Below are 27,272 nucleotides of genomic sequence, written 5' to 3'. Positions count from 1 at the left end.
TCGCCAGGGCGGGGCCAATTTTTTCAACGTGGGGAAAAGACTCACTTGTACGTCGTACACGCAAAAATATCGAGTCCCTTCAACCTCCTTCGCCAGCCTCGTTCAGGCCTCTCGTCTCGTCTCGTCTCTTCTCGAATCCGCCCAAACTCGACGCGCCCCTTCGACCTGGTCCGGGGACAACAACAGGCCTCGGCAGCCCCCAATGATTCATCCACTCGCCCGTCCCCAATCCTCATCTCGCCATGCCTGAAGCCCCGGCCAATGGCGCCCGCGCCGGCCTGGACCTGGCAGCCTCCGAAAAGGCTTTGGCCTCATCCTCGACCGCGGAGCGCATTGCCCATCTACAGCAGCTCGACGACTCGATAACGCAAAAATGTAATCATCGTGCTCCCTAGCTTCCCATCCCACCAGTCGCTAACCGACTGCTGCTAGCGCTGGATCAGCAGCTTATCCAAGACGTCCTCGACCTTTTGTTTGGCACCCACGCCCTCTACCAAGACCGAGAATCCCGAATTGCCGTCCAGAAATGTCTCGCCTCGGCCATCAAGGCTGGAGCGAGCCCCAAGACGCTGGGGGCTTTGGTCAAGGCTCTGCGCCAAGAGACTCAAAAGCCAGGCATCGCAGTGTCCAACGCCTTCGTCATGGTCGAGTGGTGCAGCATTTTCATGCAGCACCTGACTGGTTCTCCCCTTTGGGACGAGCTGGGCAACGATGTTCTCTTGGCCGGAGCTGATGCCCTGGAAAAATGTCTGCAGCCAAGCTCAAAGAGTGGTGTGGTCCGCTCCGCCCTTGTTGTTACTAGGAGAGGGTTTCGCAAGCTTTTCTCGCCTGTCCAATCGCGTGATAAGAACCTGGCCACGACCGTCTCAACTCTCACAGCCAAGGGCCAACAACCTGTGGCCAAGCATACTTTGATTCTGGGTGTCATTGCTGGTGTTTGTGCCCGCCAGCCCGAGCTCAAGTCGCAGCTAGAGACACATAAGCAAAAATACCACGAGTTTTACGTTCGAGAGGTCATCGGCTCTCGAACAGCGCTGCCTGAGCATGTCGCCTGTGGACTCGACGACTTCTTCCGCCACTTTGTCACCCTCGACGAGCTTGAAAGGGACCTAATTCCGGCAATCGATAAAAGTCTGCTGCGTGCCCCCGAGGTCATCCTCGAGGGTGTTCTGAAGCCTCTCGTGACGTCTCTTCCCGACAGTATGGATCTGTCCAAGTTGCTTCATGGCAAGCTTCTCAAGCCCCTTCTGTCCAACATCAAATCCAGCAATCCAGCTATCCGCGCCGGGGCCATCACCGTCTTTCGGGCCATGGTGAAGCGCTGCTCCAATCTCCAAGCCATGGACGCGGTCGTCAGCGAGATTGCCAGCCCCCTGGCTGCCGGAAAGCTTGCCTCTCCCGAACAGAGGGTCCTTCATGCTGAGATGCTGGAGGCGACCCCGCTGTCTGAGGAGGGCGCGAACAAGACCTCTTCGGCGCTCGTGGCCGTGGCATCCAAGGAGGGAAATGAAGCAGCTTTGGCCGCTGAGACCTCCGCTCTAGCACGGTCCATCGTCAAGATACTCGAGACAGGGAGGGAGTTGCCGAAGCCTGTACTGGACGCCACGGTCAAGGGATTGGCTGAAAAGAAGCCGGGCTCACGCAGGCTGTGGCTGCTTCGTGTTGGAAGTGTCCTGCATTCGTTGGAACACCACAAGTCAACACCGGGGATATCGGCATTCGCCGAGGCTGTGATGCCAAAGCTCGTTGCCAACTCTGAGGAAGTGATGGGAAATGCAGCCGCAGCCGCCCAGAACGGTCTCCTCGTTGGCGCATATGTGCTCACGGCTTTGGCCCCGGCTTTGCTGCAAAAATTCGATGGTTCCGCCTTCATTGCCCCTTTGACTAAGATAGCGGTTCCGGCTCAGGCACTTTCACTATCCACAAAGCAAGCCTTTCTCCTCAATTACCGGATCTACAGCAAGATCAGCGTAGAAGAAGACCTGCATTGGTTTTGCCGAGCTCTAACGTCTGTCGCTCCGCAAGTGGTCGACGCGACTGACAAGGACGTCACCTTGGCTTGGTCCGATGCCATGATATACCTGATAACGGCAAGCAGTGTTCCATCGAGAGTGCAGATAGAGGCAGCAAAGACTGTTTCCAGGCTTTACGCTCACAATCCGTTGGTGATATCCCGGATCATGGTCGAGGGCTTGTGGAACTGCCTGGCACGGGATGAGGCCAAGGACAAAGACACCAAGCTGGAGCGGACAACCCTCATTAACGTCCTTCGGTCGATCTGCCTTGAGCCTAGCGAGCTTGAGAAACTGGGCGCCAACAGTGACAAAGATGCCCAAGAAGCCCAGGCCTGCACTTTGCTAGTGCTTTCTCGCCACGAACTTATTCCGCGGTCCAGTTGGATAGACTTGTGTCTTCGAATGTCCGTGGATCCGGGGAGTCTCGCGCGCAACCATCTGGATGAGCTGCTGGATGAGATTGCGCAGAGGACGTCTCTTGACCAGCCGGTATGCCTCTTTGGTGCAGATTCGCCGCTGTTGTGTAGATGTTGCTGACGCAAAGAAACCAAAGTCGGACCTCTTCAAACAAGCTGCGTACAATGCCGCTGCCGAATTAGCCTTTGTCGCGCCTGATGTCGTCATTCCACGGGTGATGGAGCTCGTCAGCAGAGATCTTGATGCTGGCCAGATCAGCAACGTCGGACCTGTCGAGGCAGCCATCTTCAGGACCCCAGATGAAACCTGTTTTGTTGACGTCCTTGCCAAAAAGAAACAAAGCACGGTTCCCAACAAGAACAGCAAGGATTACGACATCCTGAAATGGGAAGAGGAGCTTAGGACCCAACTGGAACAGAAAAAGGGGCAGCAACGAAAGCTCACCGCTGAGGAATCATCCAAAGTGAACGCTCAACTGAAGAAGGAAACCCAGATCAGAAAAACCCTTCGAGAAGTTGAAGCAAAGTTTATGCGCGGCATTGGCATTATCAAGTCTCTTGCAACGGGGCCCCCGACCGATGCCACGCTTTGGCTCGGTACTGCTGTTGCTTTGCTCCTTGGCATTACGGACGCTGGCGCCAGCCTCATCATTGGGGATGCGGCTTCATTGGCTTACATTGTCTGTTCCGACAAGGTGGCGACGAGGTTGGGTTCCGTGCGCCCTTTCATTGGAGTAGCATCTTTGCGAGTCCGAGGGGCGACGCTGTCCAATACTTACGACCAAGAACGCCTCGAGGATCTCGTCACACGAGTCCTCTACCGCCTCCGTTTTGCTGGAGAGCAGCGGCCATTTGATGCCGTCTCTCTGATATACGTCATGCCACTCGTTCTGGAGATTCTGCGTCAAGGCGGATTGGGAGAAGCTGAAGATGACCGCGACGCACAACTTGTGCTGGCCCTGGAATTCCTCTCCTCTCACACCGACGTGTGCGAAGATGAGGCAATTTCCCGTGCAGAGCTCATGACAGTTCTCATCCAGGCAATGCAGGCTCACGCCCAGCACTATAAACTCGTCAGGGAATGCTTTGCCGATGCCTGTCGCTGCATAGCACCCAACATGAACCAAGACGAGATGATGGTGTTGGCCAAGGGAGCGACTGTATCCCACGCCGGGGTCAGGACAACCGTGTTGCAGTCAATCAGCGCCGACGTCGATATGAGCGATCTCGGCTATTCCGACGAGATATGGCTCGCGTGCCACGACGACGTGGAAGAAAACCGCGGACTTGGGAGAGAAATTTGGGAAGAGAGCGGCTTCGATATCAATGCCACAGTTCCCATGAGGATGGTGCCGTATCTAGAGAGCAAGGATTCTCAGTTACGTAGGGCAGCGGCGCGCTCCTTGGCAGACTCGGCACAGTCGCACAAGGAAACCCTGGGTGAAGTCATTCCTCATCTTAAGTCCATGTATCTGGAGCTTGCAAAACCCAAGGTCCAGCAGCTCGACGAGTTTGGAATGCCCAAGAAGATGGATCTATCCGACCCTTGGGAATCCAGACACGGCACTGCGGCAGCCTTCAAGGAGCTCACTTCTGTCATGGATAAAGAGCAAATCGATGATCTCTTCAATTTCCTGATCGGGGCCGGACCTCTCGGCGACAAGAGCGACACTGTCCGGGGAGAAATGCTGGACGTGGCTATTCGAGCAACTGAGGTCCACGGCAAGGAAATGATTGATCAACTGATGAAGAAGTTTGAGCGCACGCTGGAGCAACCAGACAAGAACAGCGAGACCGCTGACCGGGTGAACGAGGCCGTCATCATCATCTATGGAGCTTTGGCACGACACTTGAAGCCGGGCGACGCCAAAATACCCGTCGTGGTTGAACGGCTGCTGGCAACCCTGAGCACTCCGTCGGAAACCGTCCAATACGCAATTGCCGAGTGTCTGCCTCCGCTCGTCAAGGTCTGCTCAGACAAGTCGTCCAAATATTTCGACAAAGTCATGGATGAATTGCTCAACTCCAAGACGTATGCCGGTCAGAGAGGTGCCGCGTATGGCCTATCTGGATTGGTCCTCGGGAGAGGCATCTCCACGCTCCGAGAATATCGAATCCTGTCAACACTGAAAGGAGCCATGGACAACAAGAAGGACGCACATCAGCGAGAAGCTGCTCTTCTGGCATTCGAGCTCCTGTCTACAGTTCTTGGCCGTCTGTTCGAGCCATATGTCATCCAGATCGTGCCGTTACTCCTCGGCGGCTTTGGCGACAGCAACGGCGATGTGCGAGACGCCTGCCTTGCAGCCGCCAAGGCATGCTTCGGCAAATTGAGCTCTTACGGCGTGAAACAAATCATGCCGACTCTCTTGGACGGACTTGATGACCAGCAATGGCGCACTAAGCGAGGTGCTTGTGACCTTCTCGGCGCCATGGCATATCTCGATCCGAACCAGCTGGCCAACAGTCTACCGGATATCATCCCCCCGTTGACTGGTGTGTTGAATGACAGTCACAAAGAGGTCCGAGCCGCCGCAAATAGAAGCCTGAAGCGCTTCGGCGAAGTCATCACCAATCCGGAAGTCAAGAGCCTGGTTGATGTGCTCCTCAAAGCACTCAGCGACCCCACCAAGTACACCGATGAAGCGCTGGACTCTCTCATCAAGGTGCAGTTTGTGCATTATCTCGACGCCCCATCTCTGGCGTTGGTCACTCGAATCCTGCAGCGTGGGCTGGGGGATCGTTCCAACACCAAGCGAAAGGCAGCTCAGGTCATTGGCAGCTTGGCCCATCTGACAGAGAAAAAGGACATCATCTTTCATCTCCCCATCCTTGTCGCCGGTCTCAAGATTGCTGCCGTCGACCCAGTGCCGACCACCCGCGCAACGGCATCCCGAGCGCTCGGCTCGCTTGTCGAGAAACTGGGCGAGGACTCTCTGCCCGATCTCATTCCCGGCTTGATGCAGACTCTCAAGTCAGATACGGGCGCAGGAGACCGTCTTGGCTCTGCCCAGGCGCTCAGTGAGGTGCTTGCTGGGCTGGGAACAACACGGTTGGAAGAAACGCTGCCGACAATCCTGCAGAACATCGAGTCCTCCAAGCCAGCAGTCCGGGAGGGCTTCATGTCCCTCTTCATCTTCCTTCCTGTTTGCTTCGGTAACAGCTTTTCCAGCTACCTTGGCCGTATTGTTCCGCCTATCCTGGCAGGGCTGGCAGACGACGTCGAGTCGATCCGGGAAACCGCCCTTCGAGCCGGCCGACTCCTTGTTAAGAACTTTGCCATCCGCGCCATCGACCTCCTCTTGCCAGAGCTTGAGCGTGGCCTGGCAGACGACAACTACAGGATTCGTCTCAGCTCTGTTGAGCTCGTTGGTGACCTCCTCTTCAACCTCACTGGCGTCAAGGCGAACGACGAGGACGACGATGAGGAGGAGGAGGAGGATGACGGCAAAGAAGCGAGCGTATCCCTCAAGGAAGTTCTCGGGGAGGAGAAGCGTAACAAAATTCTCTCGGCGCTCTACGTTTGCCGCTGCGATACTGCAGGCGCCGTTCGCTCGGCTGCCATGGCGGTGTGGAAGGTCCTGGTCTCCAGCCCGAGAACGCTTAAGGAGCTTGTTCCGACCCTCACGCAGCTGCTCATCAGACGCCTGGGGAGCTCCAACATGGAGCAAAAAGTCATTGCCAGCAACGCGCTCGGCGAGCTTATCCGCAAAGCCGGAGATGGGGTTCTGTCCAGCTTGTTGCCAACCCTGGAGCAAAGCCTTCAATCGTCGACTGATTCCGATGCAAAGCAGGGCATCTGCCTGGCTCTTCGAGAACTCATCTCCTCAGCATCGCCCGAGGCCTTGGAAGACCATGAGAAGACACTCATCTCGGTCGTACGAACCGCACTCACGGACTCGGACGAAGAGGTCAGGGAAGCCGCTGCAGAGGCATTTGACTCGCTGCAGCAGATTCTTGGCAAGCGGGCCGTCGATCAAGTTCTTCCCTTCCTTCTCAATCTCCTTCGTTCAGAGACTGAGGCAGACAACGCTCTATCGGCTCTTCTCACGCTCCTCACTGAGACTACGCGATCGAATATCATTCTGCCCAACTTGATTCCAACATTGACAACACCGCCCATCACCGCATTTGACGCCAAGGCCCTGGCCTCGTTGTCAAGGGTTGCCGGAGCTGCCATGAATCGACGCTTGCCCAACATCATCAACGCTCTGATGGAAAATGAGATCAACTGCAAGGAAGACGATCTTCGGGCAGAGCTGGAGACTTCATTCGACACCGTCGTCCAATCCATAGACGAGTACGACGGTCTCAACACGGTCATGAATGTCCTTTTAGGGCTCTTGAAGCACGATGATCACCGAAGAAGAGCAGCCACTGCGCGTCACCTTGGAAACTTTTTCTCCTCAACAACGGTTGACTACTCGCGCTACAATCAAGACATTATTCGCTCGCTGCTCAATTCCTTTGGCGACGGCGATATGGACGTTGTCAAGGCTGCGTGGGCCGCTCTCAGTGAGTTTACAAAGAGGCTCAAGAAGGAGGAGATGGAGTCTCTCGTTGTGTCGACTCGGCAGACTCTGCAGCGGGTCGGCGTTCCAGGAGCAAACCTGCGCGGGTTCGAGCTCCCCAAAGGCATCAACGCGGTTCTGCCCATCTTCCTGCAGGGTCTAATGAACGGAACGGCCGAACAGAGAGTCCAGGCAGCGCTGGGTATTTCCGACATTGTGGACAGGACCAGCGAGCCTTCGCTCAAGCCCTTCGTCACCCAAATCACGGGCCCGCTAATCCGGGTCGTGTCTGAACGCGCAACCGAGGTCAAGGCGGCCATTCTTCTCACCTTGAATAACCTGCTGGAGAAGATGCCTACGGCGCTCAAGCCTTTCCTTCCGCAGCTGCAGCGGACCTTTGCCAAGTCGCTGGCAGACGCCTCAAGTGAGACGCTGAGAACGAGAGCTGCCAAGGCGCTGGGGACTTTGATCAAGTACACTCCTCGAATCGACCCCTTGATAGCTGAACTGGTCACTGGATCGAAGACGGCGGACCCTGGGGTGAAGACGGCCATGCTCAAGGCTCTCTTTGAAGTCATTAGCAGAGCTGGGGCCAACATGGGCGAGTCGTCACGATCTGCTGTGCTCTCGTTGATCGACATGGAGGCCGACGAGAGAGACGACATAATGACGGTCACCAACGCAAAGCTCCTGGGGGCGCTGATTAAGAACGTGCCCGAGGATGCTGCAATGACGCTTCTGAAACACCGGGTCATGACCAACCACGTCAGCCATTCATCTGCGCTCGCTCTCAACGCGGTGCTCGTAGAGTCGCCGGACACTCTTCTGCAAAGCGCCATGGCGGAGGAGCTCCCAGATTTGCTCTGCCAGGGCATGACCAACAAGAATGTACGTGGATTTGAGAACTGAAGAATGGACTTGAGCTTCACTGACTGGCTTTTATGCAGACGTACGTTGCCGATAATGTCATCCTAGCAACGGGCAAGGTGCTGCTCACGTCTCCCCCCAAGAGCTTCGACAGCATGAAAAAGATGTTTGAGACATTGGCCAAAGTCATCGAGCCAGGCAATCCTACAGATTCTCGTCGGCTAGCCCTCGTGATCACGCGGACGCTCAGCAGGACAAACATGGAACTGGTGCGACCTCATGTGCCAACTCTCGCGCCGCCCATCTTTGCCAGCGTCAGAGACGCAGTCATCCCCGTCAAGCTGGCGGCCGAGGCGGCATTTGTCGAGCTGTTTTGCGTGGCAGATGAAGAGAGCCGGGTGTTTGACAAGTTCATGGCCGGCCCCGGAGCGAGCATGCCGCCTAACACCAAGAGGAGCATGACGGACTATTTCAAGAGAGTTGCCATCAGGCTCGGCACGCAGGCTCGAGAGAGGAGAGAGGCCGAGGGGGGCCAAGGGGGGTTGGGTCTGTCGAATGACGAGCAGGAGGATGAAAAGGAGATTTGGAGCGTGGGCAAGCTGCAAGTTGCGGGTGAGACTTTTTCTTAACGTTAGGGGGTGCATCAAGACGAGGTATGGTCCAGCTATGGTCCAGCTATGGTCCAGCTATGGTGGAATGAATGTAAATATGAATGTGCCAATGGACATGGAGAGAGCGGCTCGGTTTACCGGCATAGAGGTGGTGTGTTGTAGGCGAGCTGATGAGCAGCTACCAGGCGCACCGCACCGTGCGCCAACCCTGGTCCAGGCTCTTTTACAACGACGGCGCCAAGAACGGGCATCAGACAAATGAAGACGAAGACTGAAGAATACTCGTGGCCTGGCTGAATGAATGAGCTTGTGGCAGGGACACGAGACCTTCGCCTGCCCATCCGTCATTACTGGAGATATGGCCATAGATCAACCATTAACAGAACTAAACTTAGAGTGTATGAGCCAGATCAAATCGTCACCTTCGACATTTAAGCATCAATCATGGTGCCTGGGTGCGTAGCTTGCGTGAACAACCGGAAAATAGTCCAGGAATTAGGTAGGTATTATCATACCACACGTGCCAGTTCGTAGACGGGCCCGACCCCATCGATAGCTCGGAGGGTAGCATGGATGATGGATGCTCTTTGAAAGCTGGATGCCGACTAACGCGTTAGTACGGGCCGACATACGTTGGACACGCTATGATTAGAAACCAGCGAGTTATTAACTAATATCGGCGAGAACGAATAGTTTCAAGTTGACCCTGTACGACTCGAACGTCGTTAGCCTGAGGTTGTGGCAAGACCTCCCAGCCTTCTCAATGATATGTGGCATCGCTTGTGTCTCGATCATGAATATATGCGTAATTCTCGCAAAACGTCCTCATGCTAGAGTGTTGTTCTGCCAACACTTTATAATAATCTTACCTGCGAAGAGTTCATGGACGTCAGGGAATTGTCCTCGCTCAAATACGTCATCGACTTTCTGCCTATACTCCTCTATCTCCTCTCCCGCTTTTAAATGTCTAAGGATCATAGTATTGCTAGTGTCTAGTGAGAATAGTGTAGAGAACTAATGCAAGACTTCGTAGAAGTCAAAGTCTGGTAGGTGGACCCCATCTAGGCCGAGTTTATTACATGCTAAACCGCGGAAGTTGCAAAGCCAGAGATCGAGCAATTAGTGTTATAGTATGAACTAGGAAATTGTCGGGACGTACGGATACTTCGTAGGTTATAGTATACTATGCCGCGATAATAGATAATCTACACCCAGCTAAACTCGGAGAAAGAGTAAGGGTGGGGCCACGAAAGGATTCTGGAGCCATGGCCGTGAACTCGGATATTATAAGCGTATCGAGGACTTAAGGAGGTACCTGCGGCCAACTCCTCGAGGTTCCTGTACTAGGAGGTAGATGCTGTAAGGGGTCAGCAGAATCACGTGATAAGACCATCTTGGCGATGACTCATCAGAGCCCTCGCTTAGCGCGAATCGCTGGACTAGTGCACGTGAACCCACAAACTCTGAGCGGGAATGTGCGGCGCCCGAGAAATTCTGGCCACGGAAACCCCTCCTTGACTTCAACCTCCCTACACCCATCGAGGATCGGCCATCACCACCAACAAGCGTCAAGATGTGAGTACAGCAATTGCGACGAAATGGAACAAGAGCGGCGGTCCTGCCACGGAGTGCTTGCGGCAGTGGGCCGATGCAGCAGAGCCCGTGGTCTCGACGCAGTCGAGCATGTCACAGATGTCCATGACAAGACACCAAGACGAGATCACCATAGGCTGACAATTGCCTCTTCCTCTTCCTCAGGGTCAACCTGCGAACTCAGAAGCGTCTTGCCGCGTCGGTCATCGGCTGCGGCAAGCGCAAGATCTGGCTGGATCCCAATGAGCAGAGCGAGATCTCCAACGCCAACTCGCGCCAGACGGTCCGCAAGCTCGTCGCCGATGGCCTCATCATCCGCAAGCCCGTCACCATGCACTCGCGATCCCGAGCCCGCGAGCTGAACCTCGCCCGAAGAGAAGGCCGACACCGTGGCTACGGTAAGAGAAAGGGTACCGCCGACGCCCGCATGCCCTCCCAGGTTCTCTGGATGCGCCGCCTGCGAGTCCTCCGCCGCCTCCTCGTCAAGTATCGCGCCTCTGGCAAGATCGACAAGCATCTGTACCACGAGCTGTACCACCTGAGCAAGGGTAACACGTTCAAGCACAAGCGTGCCCTGGTTGAGCACGTACGTATTCCCTCGCCGCAGCATAAGTCTTGCTTTGGGGAGCCGTCGATTCTTTGCCGGGTGGTTTCGACTTGGGCCAGAAGCAGAGCGCACACCGTCATACTGACAACCCTCAACAGATCCACCGTGCCAAGGCCGAGAAGCACCGTGAGCAGATGCTCAAGGAGGAGATGGACGCCAAGCGCGCAAAGACCAAGGCTGCTCGCGAGCGCAAGGTGGAGAGGGCCACGGCGAAGCGGAATGCCATGATGGCCGAGGAGTAGACTTCGTGGACTACGACGACATTTCGGTCTTGAGAGGAGGCTGCATTCGGAGTCTACGGGTTGGGTCTTTTTTTATGCCCCTCTGGTTTCTGCAGTCGAGCCGGCAGGGTTTCGGGCGTGTAGCATTGAAAATGGAATCGACGATGCTCAAGTTTTGAAAGGCCAGGCAACAAGACTGGGTCTGTCGCATGCCCGCAAGATTCGCTCTCCCCTGCTCTCGGCGGCTCCTGACCTGGTTGCCAGAGCGTGGTATCTTATGACCGCTTGCTTTTCGTCTTGCCCTCGCCAAAGCTCTCCATGTCGTAGTAGCGACGAACATGTCATTGTATATATGATCGCATGGATTTTCCTTGACGCGTACAACACTGTCAATGGAGAGTGGGCAGCGGAGAAGAGCCGGCAAACCACGCTCGTCGCGGTAAGCCGCGACAGTCACAGATGAGACGTGATTACGCTCAAGCCGGGCGGGCATAAACGGTCAATGCCTTGTCGCAGCCCAGAAACAACATTCAGAGGTTGGCAGATGGGATGCAAGAATCCAGCGCCGAAAACCTCGCCCACCTGGTGCAGAGGTTGAAGATACAGTGCTTTCAGAGCTATACAAGCAAAACAAAGTAGCTCTTTAAAGATTCGCACGACAGAAGGGAAAGCTACGTAAGGTGGGAATTAGAGGGATGAGTGCAGTATGAAGGACAAGTCTGGAGGGAAAAAAAGGGCCGACAAGCTTCGTCGGGGATCAACCAAAGGAATGGATCAGGTCCCATCACATTGCCCCGTAAGGTGGTGAGGTGTGCCATGGCATATCAGCATGGCCCCCGTTGCCTGCCTCGAACCCCGTCAAGGGCGAGGAGGTGCGGAGTGCAGAATGGCTGGAGGTAGCGGTCTCATCACGCCCATCTTTAGTTGATAAAGAGGGGGAAAGGGAGAGAAAAGAAGAGCATGGCTTGCGGATATGGGACGCCGAGGATATGGAGAGGGCTGGAGCGGGAAAAGAATATTGCGGGCACTGAAGTACCTGGACCGGGAGAAAAGGTACCTCCTCAGCCCAGTGGCTGCAGCCTGTAGAATATCTGCGGGGGCGGCCGGCTATCGGGCCCCGGCGTCGGGGCGAGTCGGCTATGACCAAGAAATTACAGCGACTACGGCTCGTACCATCAGGCCATCGTCAAGTCACCTCGGCGGCAACGGCCTCTCTCTTCTGCTGCCCGCTTCCGCTGCCCCGCTCCCACTTCTCTCTGGCGTGGCGGCTTGAGAGGCTGCCGGATCCAACCAGCCATTGCTTGACTCTTTGTCCGTCTCGCAGCTCTCCCCGCGTCGCAGCTTTCCGCGTGCGTCTCCTCTTTTGCAGCCAGCCATGTCTTTTGCCTGTCTGCGAGGCACCCGCCGGGCCCTCGGTGGCATTGCGCGGCCAGTGCTTAAGCCTGCCGGGGCTCTGCCATGTGCGGCTCGGAGGACCAAGGCCTCCTTGGCTCAAGACGGCCAGCAGCAGGTTCGCAGGCGAAGCCATGCCGGATGGCGCATTGGAGATGCTGACACCGCCTTCCCAGCTCCTCGCCGCCCACCTCCAACAAGCGGATCCAGCCGTGTTTGATATCATCGAAAATGTTTGTTCCGCTCGCCTCCCAAAAGACGCCACGGTTCGCGACTGACAGAGAGGCGTCAAGGAGAAAAAACGGCAGAAGCATTTCATCAACCTGATTCCCTCCGAGAACTTTACTTCACAGGCTGTTCTCGATGCGCTCGGCAGCGTCATGCAGAGTGAGTGTCCACACAAGCACTCTGTCCTTCAACTGGGCTGACGGGGTCACAACAGATAAGTACTCCGAGGGCTACCCTGGCGCCCGGTACTACGGCGGCAACGAGTTCATTGACAAGTCTGAGCGTCTCTGCCAACGGCGTGCCCTCGAGCTGTTCGGCCTCGACGCCAAGAACTGGGGCGTCAACGTTCAGGGTAGGTCGAGGCGTGTCGGTGAGCCTCAGACGGGCAAAGGGCTGACTTGCTTTGGACAGCTCTCTCCGGTGCGCCCGCTAACCTGTACGTGTACTCGGCCTTGATGAACACGCACGACCGACTCATGGGTCTCGACCTGCCTCACGGCGGCCATCTGTCGCATGGATACCAAACACCGACCAAAAAGATCTCCTTCATCTCAAAGTACTTTGAGACGCTGCCCTACCGCCTAGACGAGTCCACTGGTCTCATCGACTACGACAAGCTTGAGGAGATGGCCCTCCTGTACCGCCCCAAAATCATCGTGGCCGGTGCCAGCGCCTACAGTCGCTTGATCGACTACAAGCGCATGCGCGACATTTGCGACAAGGCCAACGCCTACCTGCTGGCTGACATGGCTCACATCTCGGGCCTCGTCGCCGCCAAGGTCTTGCCGAGCCCCTTTTCTCACGCCGACATCGTCACCACCACCAGCCACAAGAGCCTGCGCGGGCCGCGAGGGGCCCTGATTTTCTTCCGGAAAGGCGTCCGCAGGCAGAACGCCAAGACCAGACAAGACGAGATGTATGACCTCGAGGGCCCCATCAACTCGTCCGTCTTCCCTGGCCACCAGGGCGGGCCCCACAACCATACCATCACAGCGCTTGCCGTGGCTCTCAAACAGGCCCAGTCTCCAGACTTTCACGCCTACCAGGGCCAGATTCTCTCCAACGCAAAGGCCTTTGCCAAGCGCCTGGGCGAAGCAAAGGGCAACGGCGGCCTGGGCTACAGCATCGTCTCGGGCGGCACCGACAACCACCTGGTCTTGGTCGACCTCAAGCCCAACGGCATCGACGGCGGCCGGGTCGAGCGCGTCCTGGAGCTTGTCGGCGTCGCTGCCAACAAGAACACGGTGCCCGGCGACAAGTCGGCCCTAGTACCGGGCGGGCTCCGCATGGGCACCCCCGCCATGACGACGCGCGGCTTCGGCGAGGACGACTTTGTCCGCGTCGCCGACGTCGTCGACCGCGCCGTCGCCATCACCCTGCGCGTCGCCAAGGCGGCGAGGGACGCGGCCAGGGACAGGGGCGAGTCGAACCCCGGAAAGCTCAAACTGTTCATGGAACATCTCGGCAACGGCGACAATGAACCCGAGATTGTGCAGCTGCGGAGCGAGGTCGAGGACTGGGTCGGCACGTATCCATTGCCGTGGGACTCTCAATGAGCCTATCATCCTTTCTTTGGGTTGCCCACGAGACCGGTGACAGGCGGCATGGGTGTACAAGTAGGTGTGCGTCACCAGGGGTAAGAAGGAATAAAATCTACGGATAAAGAGCAAAGAAAACGAAAGGGGTGTTTGGACACAGCGACCGGTGTGACTCGTTTGTATATAAATGAAGAAATGTGTCTTATTTGCTCGGACTCTATGTGGCGGACATGGAAACACGAGGCTCAACTCCGAGGCTACGACGGCTGGCTTTTTTGGTCTCGTACGTTCAGAAGTGTATTCAACTAGGCTTCGTTTCTCTGGATGAGCACACAGCATGAGGTATGCCGACGCCCGAGATGGCGGATTAATCAATGGGGGCGACAACCAAGGCACTTTGGTTATACCCCCTGGCATGACTGAGCAACTTTCCACCACACGTACGCTACATACATGCAGCATGATAAAGCGGCTTGACATCCCGTTCGCGTGCACGGGGTTGGTCGATCACGGGCTCTTCTTGCCCACCGCTTGCATCCCACCCAGCACCTTTTTCGCGCTCTCCCTCGCGGCCACGGCATCGTAGTAGCGCCGCAGCCGATCCAAGCCGTCGTCGTCGAACACAGCCGCGGATCCAAGCTCCTCGACCAGGGCGTGTAAGACAGGCCACAGCGCAAAGTCGGCGAGGGACATGGTCGGGCCGGCGATGAAGCCGTCGCCGTCGTCGACAAGGGCGGCGGCGGCGAAGACGTCCCACGCGGCGAGTTCTCGCTGCATGGCTCTTGACAGCCTTGGCCGCGGGGCGGCGGTCTTGGAGGCGGGCGGGTGGGCACGGAACATGTCGCGCAGGTTGAGGGCGCGCTGGAAGCGCGTGAAGCGGGCGGCGAGCTCGGCGTGCGATGGGGTCGGGCTGTTGTCGGCGGCGGCCTTGGCTTGGCCGTAGCTTGATTCCAGGTAGAGCATGATGGCCACGTCGCCCTGGACCGTGGTTCTGCCCGCGTCGTTGTCGACGAACTTTACGGCCACGGCCTGCTGTGGGCTCTCGTCGGTAGCGTCGTCATCAGCGCCAGCGGCCTTGGTGTTCTGCGCCGCCAGACCCATGCTACCCCTGGCATAGCCGATGCCATACTCGGCCAGCATCAGCGCAACACGCATATTAACAACGGCGTCGTCGGCCGACGCAAAGAACCGCGGCGCACAGCGTATGTGCAACACGTCAAATCCGCCGCCGTAGTGTGCGTCCCAATCAAACTCGGACGCGTGGTTCTCGGCGCCAAACGCGCGCAGCATGGCGACGGCCTCCGGGCCCTGGCCATTAACGACGGGGCGCGCGGCGGCGCGCGTCTTTTCAGTCGCGCCCTGGCCCCAGATGACGGCGTGGTCGCGGTCGAGAAAGGTGGCGATGCGGCGGAAGGTGAGGGAGATGCGGGCGCCGCCGTAGGCCAGCTCGGGCGTCGTCTTGTCGCGGTCGGCGCGACGGTCGGCGCGGATGGCGTGGAGCCATTTCATGTTCGTCTCAAGGCCCATTTTGCAGAGCGAGTTGTGGGGGAGCGCGGCGCGCTGGACACGGCGCTGGGAGGGTGCGGCGGCTGAGTCGTCGCCGTCCTTGTCGCCGCTCGCTCGCGGAGACGGGGAGGGAGTTCTGGCAGGACGCTTGGTGCGAAAGACCATTGTGCGCTGAGCGCCGAGGCTCACATTGGCAATGTATGAACCCTTGGCGATATCGAGCGTCTTGTCGCTATGCTCCGAGATGTAATCGCTGCCGTCGCGGTAGAACTGGATAAGGGCGTGGTTGACGGGGTGTCCCAGCTGTTCCTCGACGGCGGCCCTGACGGCCAGCAACGTCGGGGAAAAGGGCAGCAAGGGCGGCGCCTCATCCGACGGGTGGCGGTAGACGGGCGCGGACCCGTCGTGCGGCGAGACGGCGCCCTGGACGGCGACGAGGCGCGGGACCTCGCCGCCCTGGTGCGACATGCGCTGCCACTGCACCTCGTTGCGCAGCCGCTCGAAAATGCCTGCTTCCACCGAGGGGGGGAGGAGTTTGGTAATGACGCTGGTGTCGCCCTCGCAGAGGCCTGTCGTGGTCTGTGGCTGGCCCTGCTCCTCCTCCTCCACCTCCTCCTTCTCCTCCTTCTCCTCCTCCTCCTTCTCCTCCTCCTCCTCCTCCTCCTCCTCCTCGTCTGTGTCTGAGAGTGGTGGAGCGGGCTTGCTGTCGGCAACGGGTGCCGTTTTTGAATCTCCTACCTCGGCCCTTCGTCCTGCTGCCGGAGCGTCTTCGCTTGGCGACGCCGTCTTGTCAGTAGGAGGTTGTGACAGAGGTTGCGATGCTTCGGCTTGATCGCGCCCCGGCGTCGGAGACGAGCCGGCGAGAGCAGCTACATATGCCCCCTCTGACTCGGTATCATCCATATCAGCACCAGCATCGTCCCGTTCACTGTCATCGTCATCATCGTCATCATGGCTATTCGATCTAGTTGCCGGAGCCTCGACTGCGGTTGGCCTCGGTCGCTTCGACGGGGTGTCCGGTGGATCGGCCTGTGCTGTGCTTCCTGCGCTTCCCTCGGCAGCCGCAGGGCAGGGTGAATCGGAGACGAGCCTGAGCCCAGTCATGGGCCTCACGATGTCGGGAGAGGTGTTGGCTCTTCCCTTTGGTGTGGTCTCGCCCTTCTCGCGGGACCTTGATCTCTCCTCTTTCTTTTCCGTCTTGCCGCCCTTGTCCTCTTGCAGCTCCTCGCCCTCGCTCGGCTCCGTCTGGTCTTTGAACAACGACTTAGTATTCTTCTTCTTGGGCTGGATAACCTCGAGGACCTCCTGGTAGCTGGCAAACTCGCAGCCCGTCAGCTCGATGAGGCTGCGCACGGCCTTGACCTGGCGAGGCTCGGCGCGGTAGCCGCAGCAGTCCTCGACGACGGTTATGGCCATGCCGTGGCCGGCGGCGTCGAGGGCCGTGGCGTAGACGCCGACGTTTGCGAGGGAGCCGCAGATGAAGACCTCCATGACCATCTTGGCGCGCAGCAGGCGCAGCAGCGGCGTGCCCAGAAAGGCCGAGTAATAGCTCTTTGTCAGGACCGTGTCACCCTCACGGACGGCCCTCCTGATAGCCGGCGCCATCTCGACCCCCGGCGACGACGCCCTGACGCACGCCGGCTCCTCGTGGCTCAGAAAGGCCTCTGGATCCGGCGGGCCCTGCTCCTCTGCGGGCGGCGGCAGCTCCGGCACATTGGTCCGGCCGGCACCACCACGGCGGCGACTGCTGCCGCTGCTGGTGCTTGTCCTCGGGCGCAGCGGCGGCGGCGCCGTGTCCGACGTGATGATGGGCTCTTGGTCGGCGGGCCGGGCCTGGTCGAAGCACGACTGCACCCAGACGACATCGCCAACGCCGTCGCGAAAGGCCTCGGACAGGGCCACGGCACGGGCGACGAAGCCCTGGGGCTCGGACACGGGCAGCGCCGCGTCGCCGTCGCCACCGACAAAGTCGTTTTGGAAGTCGACGGCGATGAGGGCTTTGCGCGTCGTCAGCTGGGGTAGGGCGGCCACGTCAAAAGAGAACATTTTGTTGGTCTTCTTGGCCGCTCTGGCTGGCTTGTCCCTTGCCCCTGGGTCCCTGGGTTTTATATTGCCTTGTGCTTCTGGGGAACGTTGTCCCTTCTTCTCTTTGCCAGCAAGGCTTGCATCAAAGCCGGGGTTTGCCTCGTCCCGCAAATGAAGCTTTTGCGGCTGAAGGCGTCAAGAATCAAGATGGTCTGGTTGGATGCGGGGAGGGGCGGGTGCTGATAAGAGGATAGATTTTGACGGCGGGCTTGACGGCAGGCTTGACGGCGGGCTTACGGCAACAAGATGGGCATGAAAAGAGACAGCTATGTTGCAGAATTGGAAAGCAGAGCAGACGGGTGAGCAGCAGCGTCACTTCATCGTGACGAGGGGGCCGTCGACGATGGGATGTAGTATTAGCATCAACGCCAGGCAGCAAAAAGCTCCCCGGCGCTCAGCTGAAGGGAGCCGGTGAGGGGGGATAGGGGGAGAGTGCCGGCCCGCCGTGCCATGTGGGGAGCCGGTATCTCGGATTACAGAATGCCAGTCGTCAGCTCACGAGAGTCGCGATGTTGGCGCGAGACATGCAGAGGGCACCAAGCAGAGCGCATAGAAGGGAAAAAGAAAGGAAGCGAGACAGGCGATGCAGTCTGGTCGGCGACGATGACAAAGATGTCTTGCACCTCTGCCAAGAGCTGCATGCTTGTTCGTCACGTTCTGGCGTTGCACGGCGTCGAGGGGCCTGTTCCGCCCTCTGTCGCCTCACCGTGCCATTGTCACTTTCCCTCAAGCGATGTGTCTCCTTTCGGATAGACAGCGGGAGATGCGGCCCTGCCGATGGCTGACCCGTGCTGCCGCGGGCGTCAATCCATGGATGGGTTTCAGTGGCTGCGCATGCGCCAGGGTGACGCTGTCTCTGCTGCTCGGGCTGGCGTCGCGAGCGCGCGTCTTTTCGAAGACCGAGTCGTTCGAGGGGAGATGCTGGATTGAGGAGCGTCAAACTGGACATGCCTACGGAGTATTTACCTCGTAGCGTACGCATAGACTTCAACAAGGCAGATGGGAGACGAAGGCGGGAAGAAGAAGCAAACCCTCCAACTATTAAGCCGAGCTTTTGCCGGTCGGCCGAAAAAGCCTGGATTGGCCCCTCCGAGTTCCGTCACTTCTCCCGCCTCCGAGCTCCACGATCCAACACCTGCGCCCTCTCCTTGCTCGACATCCCAGCTCGCCACCCCAGCTCGCAAGGCCCATGGGCCGCCCTCCTTCGCCTCCCCCAATCGCGACCCAGCCCGGTCCCACAGCCATGTCGTCGAAACGAACCCTTTCGCCCCAAGACAGCCTCGAGTCGGAACCAAAACGCCCCAGAGTCACCTCCGAGTCACCCCAGCACGCGCAACTCAAGGTCCACGGCGGGCTAGACGACGAAGCTGCCGCCGTCGAGTCTCTCACGCCCACCTATCGCCATCTCGCCCGCTGCGGGATCCAACGGTCCATAGCCCTCGTCCTCAAGCACGATGGCTTCTCGTCGGCGACTCCCGAAGCCATGGAGAGTTTCACCAGCCTGGTCGAGTCATGTAAGCATTGGTCCCTCTCCCTCGCCAGACCCCACCGCTTACTCGGTGCTTAGACCTCGAGTCCATCATCCTCGAGACCAAGAGAGTCGCCCTGGCCGCTCGCCGCGAGCACCCCATCCCCACGGATTTCGAGCTCATGCTGCGATACCACAACCTCTCCACCTCGTCGCTCAAACCCCAACTTAAAAACCCAATAGCCAGGGAAGAGCTCGCCCCCAGGTACACCAACATCGTCGCCACAGACCCCGATGCCCTCAGGATGCTCCCCCTGCTCAGCTCCGAACTCAGTGGCCAGGCAGACAAGGATGCCAAGCAGTTTATACCCACCTCGTTCCCCGATTTTCCCAGTCAGCACACCTACATGTGCACTCTCCAGGAGGATACCACCTCCCGCGACTCCCAGAAGATCCGCGAGGAGGCGGCCCGGACCGCCCAGCAAGGGGAAGACGCGCTCAGAAGGCTGGTTCGCGCCTCCAAGATGCGCAAGCAAAAGGAGGTCAAGTCCTTGGTGGAGCGGGACACGCAGGGCAAAGAGCGCTTCAGGCTCTGGGAGACGACCATGAGGCGCTTCATGGGCTCCGACGGACGTGGCGACAATGCGAGCCTGGTGGATATTGCCGATCACAGCATGATTGTCAACGGAGACGCCATGTTCTCCCGCAAGGAGGTGTCCCGGCTTGGAAAGCGCTCAGCCGACCTGTCTGTAAACGGGACGTAGGTCGCTCGTGGTGGCAGGCCGCGGCGGGCGACGAGCGGCAAACGTGTCCCGCTCGCTGTGAACAAGGACTCTGCGGCGGCGAGGCGGGCCAAGGCGTGCATGCAGAGTGTCAATGAGGGGGAGAAGAGTGCAGGCGTTGGCACCCATTCACCTCCACATGAAGTGGTTTTTGATACCCCTGAAGTTGGTATAGGAGCAGGTGATGAGGCTGGGGCATTCCAGCTGGGCTGAGCAAGCGGCGCATGGTGTTTTGCTAGGATCAACGAGTAGGGAACTACTCTTAACACTTTACGGCTTTCTGATTTCATGTTCGAGGCTGTCACTGTGCATTGTTGGGATGCAAATATAATGCTTTGCGTATTGCATAGGATAAGAAAACGTTCGGCGCGTGAAGAGATCTGTCCATCAACAAATCTTCGAAGGGAGGAAATAGTTGAAAGCTCTCTGAGCGCGAGATGTCTCGATTGCAAACAGCCAGCATTGCCGTCAACTTATACCAGAGAAGAATACAAATTCAATCACAAACGAGGTCCGGCTTGCAAGAATAGGGATACAGGGTAGGCGCCCCTTTGTGGCCCGGTCAAGACAAGTGGTACCTGGCACGATGTACCATCGGTAGCGGATCCCTCTCGGGCGGGCCTAACAGGCCCTAATTTTCCACCCACACAAAAAAAATACACAATTTCCGGCGAACCAGCACGTCTAGCTTCCCAGACAGCCCAGGACCCAGTGCGCTGCCGCCGCCGCCCAAAGGTTTTGCTGACGAGCCCGTCGAGCCTTTTCCTGCCCTTTCGAAATTCCTCTCCTGCACTGCACCTCGCGACACCTCTCGTCCCCCGTCTAGCCTCGTCTTCCGCTGCCATGGCTGAACAATTGATTCTGAAGGGCACTCTCGAGGGCCATGTATGTCTACCTCTCCCCTTCCTCTGGCCCCCGTTGTTACCCCTCGTGGGTGACTGGGCCGAGGAGAACGAAAATGCGAATTTGTCGAGAAAGGCGACAAAAGGGCTGACCTAGCAACGCAGAATGGCTGGGTCACCAGCTTGGCCACCTCCATGGAGAAGTATGTCGCACAATACATTCATGCTCAAGAAGACTCCTCCCACCATCGTCGAACCTCGCCTCGAAGCTAACCGTCCGACTTCAACCTCGCATCACAGCCCCAACATGCTCCTGTCTGGCAGCCGCGACAAGACTCTGATCATCTGGAACCTCACCCGCGACGAGACTCAATACGGCTACCCGAAGCGGTCCCTCCACGGCCACTCCCACATGGTTTCGGACTGCGTATGCCCCCCCTCCTGAGTCGACCTCGAGGTCCCGGCAGTAAAAGGTTCAGGAGACTGATTCTCTGGACTGCAGGTCATCTCCTCGGACGGCGCCTACGCCCTGTCGGCTTCGTGGGACAAGACCCTCCGCCTTTGGGAGCTTTCCTCTGGCCAGACCACCCGGCGATTCGTCGGCCACACCAACGACGTCCTCTCTGTCTCCTTCTCCGCCGACAACCGCCAGATCGTCTCTGGCTCGCGTGACCGATCCATCAAGCTGTGGAACACCCTCGGCGACTGCAAGTTCACCATTACCGAGAAGGGCCACACCGAGTGGGTGTCTTGCGTCCGCTTCAGCCCCAACCCCCAGAACCCCGTAATCGTCTCCTCGGGCTGGGACAAGCTTGTCAAGGTGGGTTCTCAACTGCTTCCCGGAATCGCTTCCCCCCTTTACATGATGTTTTGCAACAATATCAAGTATTTGCTACTTCAGAGCCTCCTTGGCCGTGAGACAATCTATTCACCTTGCCTGATCTTATAATTTGACCCTCTATTATTTGCGGGCCGGGCTCGCGCTCGCGCTTTGCCTCATCATACTTTATTGCAACTTGGCTGACGATATGGCCTTCCTCAGGTTTGGGAGCTCTCCACCTGCAAGTTGCAGACCGACCACATTGGCCACACCGGGTACATCAACACCGTTACCATCTCCCCCGATGGCTCCCTGTGCGCCTCCGGTGGCAAGGACGGCACTACCATGCTCTGGGATCTTAACGAGTCCAAGCACCTGTACTCCCTCAACGCCAACGACGAGATCCACGCCCTCGTCTTCTCCCCCAACCGGTACTGGCTCTGCGCTGCCACCGCCAGCAGCATCATCATCTTCGACCTCGAGAAGAAGAGCAAGGTCGACGAGCTCAAGCCCGAATTCACCTCGGTCGGCAAGAAGAGCCGGGAGCCCGAGTGTGTCAGCCTGGCCTGGTCCGCCGACGGCCAGACCCTGTTCGCCGGCTACACGGATAACAAGATTCGCGCCTGGGGTGTCATGTCGAGGGCATAGAGCCTGCGTCCTCACGGGAGCGGCGTAAGGTAACGGCAAGGGCAGGCAGGGGAGGACAAGGCAACGACTCGTACTCGTAGGGTCCGCGCCGAAAGGTAGATCATTAGTGGGGCGTCATCCGGCTGGCTTCCTCGTTTGGTCTTTATTGATGCAAAGGAAACCGGGGGAGGGGAGAGGACAAAACGCGTCTGACGAGGCATGAAGCGTTGGCTGGCTAAGCCGCCTCTCAAGGCAAAATCTGGGCATCATGCTTTGTTTCCAATCAAAACTGAAATCTTCAATCCTGTTTGCCGGCCAGCCTCGTGAGCCAGTTCGCCCCGTGGTTTTGGACACCCAGCCCACAACAGGTCTCGATGACTTTTGGTCTGCCTGCCTCGGAGTCTGCAATGTCTGCAGCACAACGACTCTCCTCATTCAGTCCACGCGAGCAAGCTTGTTCACTTGCATGATGAGGTGTGAAGGTGTCTAGCCATTTTTGCCTGTTGTGTCTTGCCAGCTCTGTGCCCCGTCTAAGCGCCATTCGTGACGCGTGGCCATTCCGAAGAGCTCCATGTTGGAGTCGCTAATGTACAATCATTTATTTCCGTTCCTTCCTCTCATGTCTATGCATGAGCCTAGAATGTCTATCCGTTCAGTCTGTGCAAAAGAGTGGCATCGCCAGAGCCCCCCGGCACGCGTGCCCGCAATTCCCCAATGGGCCGGCAGTGCCGCCAACAAACCGCCCCCTGTCGGTCGTGCTCGCAAATGGCAAGAGCGACTCACATGAACGGGGGAAGGGAGAAGGGATAGCCGCTGTTCTTGATGCGGAAGATGCTGAGAAGGAAGCTGTTGGCCACAAACATGATGACGAGCCATGCGAGGGCAGCGACGAGCTGCGACTGCGGGTTGGTCATGCGTGCGATGCGGGTCACGAGCGCAATGGTACAGAACGTGAGCAAGCCATCTGATGCACAGTTAGCATGGACAATGGCCTTGGAATGGAAAGGATTTGGGCTTACAGATGGCTGCAATGATCTGAGTCTCCAGCCCAAGCTGGGTTTGAAAACCGCTGGCAAAGTAGGTGATGCCACCTTTGCCATCTCCTGCCACGTAGGGCACCTTGCGGATGTGGTTGAACATGTGACCGCTCACGAAGAGCAGAATGGCAATCATAGTGCCAGCCGCCCAAAGGTTGCGGTTCTGGATGATGGGCAGCAGGTATGGACCCGCCGTCATGGCCAGCGTGCCAATGCCCAAAAGGAAAGTAATGGCAGAGGCCCAGCGCAGGTAGTTGACGGGGCGCTTGAGGGCCGGGTGCGGGCGGTTAGGCAGGTGTCTAACTAGCCAAGCATGTACCTGCTCGGCAGCCGGTGGGCTAAGGTAGGGATCGGTCAGTATAACGCTCACGAAGTTGAGCGGTCGAGCGGTAACTAACCCGCTCGTGAAATCGTAGCGGACAGGGTCACGGGAGGCCGCGGCGTGCGGTCCCTGGGTGGGAGGGAAAAAGAGGAGGACGGGGGCAGTTTGGAGGCCCAGCTAGAAAGAATAGGAGAAGAAGCGTCAAGTTAGCAATCTGTCTCTCGCAAGGCGTCTCTGAGAAATGAGGGAGCAAACGGTACCGAGAGAAACGAGTCCCTGCCGTCGGCAAAGTCGAGAGTGCCAAAGAGCATGCGAGACTCGCCGGCCTTGTCGCCCTTCGCCCAGCTGCGGCCGATGAGATCCCACTCGGGATGGAACTCGCGGCAGAGCTGGCAGCCGAAGCGGGGACCGAGGGCAGTGAGGAGAACGGCAACGCTGTAGTCGCGGGGCGCCGAGGTAAGGGCCTTGTACGAGGCATCGTCGAGGCCAACAGGGGCGGCGGCGGCCTGAAAGCGGCCGTGGAAGTCGAGGAAGCGCTGCTCCGGAGACTTTTGCGCGGCCACGGCGCCCGCCACGAGCGCGCACGCCGAAGCGACAATCGAGAGGAAGCGCATCGTGGACCGGCTTCGCTCACTTGGCTGGTCTGGAGTGCCCAACAATTGGCGAGTTTCGTCTCTCTGCGCAGGCAGATGGTGGTGGTTGTGAGTGGTGAAGCTGGTGGAGCTACCCACGCTGAGAATAGTACAGTAGTAGAAGCTGAGGTGGCCTTCCAAGAGTCTCCAGGTGACTCGTCAAAAGTCGCTGCGAAGGTGGGTAGGTGGTGACTTGGTGATGAGGTTCCTGGGCGAATGGTGCGGGCACGAAATATACCTTGGCCTCAGGTATTCCGGCAGCTGCCCGGCTCGCAGCTGGCAGGCCGACAGGTGTCAAGGTCCATTCTGTAGGCCTTATGTAACCGGGCGAAAGCCTGCTATGGCGGAAGCCCGGATAACGGTTTCTGCCTACAGAGGCGCTAGGCCTGATATGGCAGCGTGTTTACTCTCTGCCCCCTCCACTCGTCAGCGCCAGGCATTTCCAAGCAAAAACACGGTCTGATCACCCGGTCCATGAAGACCCCCCCTTCCTCCGTCTGGCGTTTGATGATGCGTCCCATGGTCGATGAGAACACAGCTCGGTATTTATCGTGATTGACAAAAGGGCAATATTTCTTTTTCTTCTGCGGATTGCAGCATTTTATCCTTCGCGTTCGCGGCGAACCGCCATTGTTTACCGCGTCACACGACTTTGCCCATCGATCCGGGACAGCAGCCATGGGCGCAAGTACCCGGACCAGGTCGGTAGGTGCTACTGGACATATCAAAAACCCTTTGGATGAGCTGTCCGTTGACTGCTTGTAGCGAACGGCGCGTATCCATGAGCTGGAGTTGGAGCACCGCGAGAATATGCGCAAGACGGACATGATCGGCCGTGATGAGGAGTCCCGCCTGCTGCAGGTCAAATTGCTGGCCTCGCGAGACGAAACTGCTGCCCTTGAGATTAAAATCTCCCAAAAAGAGGAAATAATTGCCGCCCTCACCGAGAAAAGCGACGGCCTGCGCGCCGAGTTGGGTGAAAGCAAAAAGGCAGCGTGTGCGCAAGAGATACAGATGAAGAAGCGCGACATTGAGCTGGCTAACCTTCAGGTACGTTCACCGCGCTACGATACACGAAGCGTTTTAAGTTGACGCAAAATATAGGCCGAGGTCGACTCTCTAAGCGGCTCGATGCAGGACACGAGTAAAGCTATCCAGGAGAAATTTGCCCTCACGCGGGAACTGGAACGACTGCGACCCGAGATGGAGCACCTCAAGTCTCAGCTGTCCAACTACCAGGCCATGGTTGCAGAAAAGAACGATCTCCGGCGTCAGCTGGACTCTCTAGAAGTGGAGCTCGAGAATGAGAAGCGGTCAAGACAAAGGGCGCAACTCAAGGAGGACGACGCCGCCATGGCAGGGCTCAAATCTCGGCTAGAAAAGGCCGAGAAGAAGCTCGCCGCTGACGCCAAGGAGCGGGAAAAGACAAAGGCAGAGCTTGGCAGAGAGCTCGCCGAGGCCCAGGCCCGCGGCGAACGGTTAGAGGAGAGGGTCGAGTCACTCAAGGCAAAGTACAAGGCCTCGCAGAGTGAGCTCAAGGAGTCGAGAAGCCGGCTGGAGGCGTGCCAGACTGAGCTCGAAAGGGCCAAGAAGACGGTCGCACGAGGCGCCAAGGAACCCGCCGTCAAGAAGAGCGTTACGATCGAATCAGGACTTAACCGCAAGCGCCGGGCGCAGGAGATGAGCTACGACGACATCACGATCCAAACACCGGGCAACCAAGACATGGCCAGCAAGCAGCCCGTCACCAAGAAGCGCGGCGCGGAGCAGGCGGTGGTTGGCGAAAAGTCTACCTTTTCCATCACGCCTTTCTTGAAGCGGACCAAGAATCTCTCGGACGAGTCTTTGGAGGAAGCATCGGCAAACGAGACATCGGACGGGGCTGGCCCGGACTCGACATTCGCAGAGCAGGGGGACGGCACCGGCCCCTCCGAGACCGTCGCCGAACCCGAGGCTGGGGACGACGGCTCAGACCTGGCCGCGGAGACCGAGGCGGCACCGAAGCGCAAGGTGCAGACCAAAGCCCATTCCAAGGCGGCGGCTCCAAAGGCACCTCCCAGGCCGCGAGGCAGGCCGAGGATAAAGGGGCTCGCGGAGGCCTCGCCGGCCGAGGCGAACAAGGTCATTGCAAAGGCGGAGCGCGCGGCGGCAGCGAAACCACCAGCGACTCTCAGCACGGTGACGGAGGTGCCGCCCGCCGACGAGCAGGAGAACGCGTCCAGCAAGGCACCGCCTAAGGGGCCGGAAGGGGATGCCAAGAAGAAGAAGCGGAAGCTCCTCGGGGCGACGAGCCGGGCATTGCTAGGCGGCGACGAGGACGGCGAGACGGCGGCGGCCGCGGTTCCCGCAAAGCCGGTGCTCGTGCCTGGCAAGAAGCCGAGGCTTCAGCTGGGTGGCGGCGGCGGCATGAAGAATGCGTTTGCGGGAGCTGCGTTTTCACCGCTCAAGCGGGACAGGCGAGGTGTTAATGCCAGCTTCCTGGCTTAGCCTGAACAGTCGGCCTCCTTGCCTTGTCTCTGAACCTTTTCCCTCGGTATTGTATCATGTACTAGCTATCGGTTGCGTGTGGAGTTGGCGGGCCAGGCGTTTTCGGTCTTTTACCCGGTTTTGGATAGAGGTTCTGCCAGCCCTCTCATGCTGAGAGACAATCAACGGACTGCCTTTCTCAGTGACAAACCGGTCTTGGCTTCTTCGAAGGTGGCGAAAGTTCGGAGGCATCTGGAGTCGTTGGTTGGTACGTATCCGCACGTTGTATCAGGCAGGCAAGGGCACGTGCTCTCTGCAGGACCAAGGAACGGAGAAGAAAATTCATCTCCTCACGCTCCCTCGCCTTGGGTCCAATCTCTACGCGTCGCCGGTCGCCTGAAACGTCGGACCGAACTAGGCCATCGTGAGCGTCTTCACGACAGGCCCGACCTAGCTTGTTAGGCAGCGACTGCATGAATAGTGGAGCTGTCGAGACGGCGATAGGCTACTGGTCCTCGCATCGAGACGGCCAGGCAGAAAGATGCACGCTTGAAAGCGCGTGATTCCCTATAAGTACTGACGGAGAGAAGGTCATCGTCGTCGTCGTCGTTGTCGATCACCACTGCTCCAACGCTCTGCCCCTTGCGTAGCTGCCCACGTCGCTCGCCCCTGACGTCTCGATCCGC

At 58.3% G+C, this 27,272-nt stretch overlaps 8 protein-coding genes across 8 annotated transcripts; 6 read left to right on the top strand and 2 right to left on the bottom strand.

Annotated features, from left to right (window-relative positions):
- Positions 1–242: 242 nt before the first annotated feature.
- On the top strand, positions 243–8,695 carry HRG_00109 (HEAT-like repeat domain-containing protein; the record flags this gene model as incomplete). Its single annotated transcript, XM_044858580.1, has 6 exons — positions 243–375; positions 433–2,272; positions 2,321–2,504; positions 2,560–7,830; positions 7,890–8,421; positions 8,583–8,695. The coding sequence occupies 6 exons, from the start codon at positions 243–245 to the stop codon at positions 8,693–8,695; spliced, it is 8,073 nt and encodes a 2,690-aa protein (XP_044724980.1).
- A 742-nt stretch (positions 8,696–9,437) lies between these two features.
- HRG_00108 (ribosomal protein l19e domain-containing protein) lies at positions 9,438–10,862 on the top strand (the record flags this gene model as incomplete). The annotated part of the gene is made up of 4 exons (XM_044858579.1): positions 9,438–9,466; positions 9,846–9,995; positions 10,179–10,599; positions 10,719–10,862. 4 exons carry the CDS (start codon positions 9,438–9,440, stop codon positions 10,860–10,862), a joined length of 744 nt encoding a protein of 247 aa, XP_044724979.1.
- A 1,354-nt stretch (positions 10,863–12,216) lies between these two features.
- On the top strand, positions 12,217–14,017 carry HRG_00107 (serine hydroxymethyltransferase domain-containing protein; the record flags this gene model as incomplete). The annotated part of the gene is made up of 4 exons (XM_044858578.1): positions 12,217–12,351; positions 12,515–12,620; positions 12,676–12,813; positions 12,873–14,017. The coding sequence occupies 4 exons, from the start codon at positions 12,217–12,219 to the stop codon at positions 14,015–14,017; spliced, it is 1,524 nt and encodes a 507-aa protein (XP_044724978.1).
- Positions 14,018–14,506: 489 nt separating this feature from the next.
- Positions 14,507–17,551, bottom strand: HRG_00106 (2OG-Fe(II) oxygenase superfamily domain-containing protein; the record flags this gene model as incomplete). The annotated part of the gene is made up of 3 exons (XM_044858577.1): positions 14,507–14,977; positions 15,020–15,571; positions 15,620–17,551. The coding sequence occupies 3 exons, from the start codon at positions 17,549–17,551 to the stop codon at positions 14,507–14,509; spliced, it is 2,955 nt and encodes a 984-aa protein (XP_044724977.1).
- Positions 17,552–18,833: 1,282 nt separating this feature from the next.
- Positions 18,834–19,822, top strand: HRG_00105 (transcription factor TFIID complex subunit 8 c-term domain-containing protein; the record flags this gene model as incomplete). Its single annotated transcript, XM_044858576.1, has 2 exons — positions 18,834–19,104; positions 19,158–19,822. The coding sequence occupies 2 exons, from the start codon at positions 18,834–18,836 to the stop codon at positions 19,820–19,822; spliced, it is 936 nt and encodes a 311-aa protein (XP_044724976.1).
- An 861-nt stretch (positions 19,823–20,683) lies between these two features.
- HRG_00104 (WD domain, g-beta repeat domain-containing protein) lies at positions 20,684–22,150 on the top strand (the record flags this gene model as incomplete). The annotated part of the gene is made up of 5 exons (XM_044858575.1): positions 20,684–20,725; positions 20,848–20,885; positions 20,983–21,109; positions 21,185–21,502; positions 21,725–22,150. 5 exons carry the CDS (start codon positions 20,684–20,686, stop codon positions 22,148–22,150), a joined length of 951 nt encoding a protein of 316 aa, XP_044724975.1.
- A 758-nt stretch (positions 22,151–22,908) lies between these two features.
- On the bottom strand, positions 22,909–24,102 carry HRG_00103 (OST3 / OST6 family, transporter family domain-containing protein; the record flags this gene model as incomplete). Its single annotated transcript, XM_044858574.1, has 5 exons — positions 22,909–23,093; positions 23,149–23,431; positions 23,486–23,504; positions 23,565–23,665; positions 23,749–24,102. The coding sequence occupies 5 exons, from the start codon at positions 24,100–24,102 to the stop codon at positions 22,909–22,911; spliced, it is 942 nt and encodes a 313-aa protein (XP_044724974.1).
- A 696-nt stretch (positions 24,103–24,798) lies between these two features.
- HRG_00102 (Rossmann-fold NAD(P)(+)-binding protein) lies at positions 24,799–26,607 on the top strand (the record flags this gene model as incomplete). Its single annotated transcript, XM_044858573.1, has 3 exons — positions 24,799–24,825; positions 24,886–25,170; positions 25,225–26,607. 3 exons carry the CDS (start codon positions 24,799–24,801, stop codon positions 26,605–26,607), a joined length of 1,695 nt encoding a protein of 564 aa, XP_044724973.1.
- Between the last annotated feature and the right edge of the window lie 665 nt (positions 26,608–27,272).

Source organism: Hirsutella rhossiliensis, assembly GCF_020360975.1.
Source record: "Hirsutella rhossiliensis strain HR02 chromosome Unknown scaffold00001, whole genome shotgun sequence".
NCBI lineage: Eukaryota > Fungi > Ascomycota > Sordariomycetes > Hypocreales > Ophiocordycipitaceae > Hirsutella > Hirsutella rhossiliensis.
This window is presented reverse-complemented; position numbering and strand designations above follow the sequence as displayed.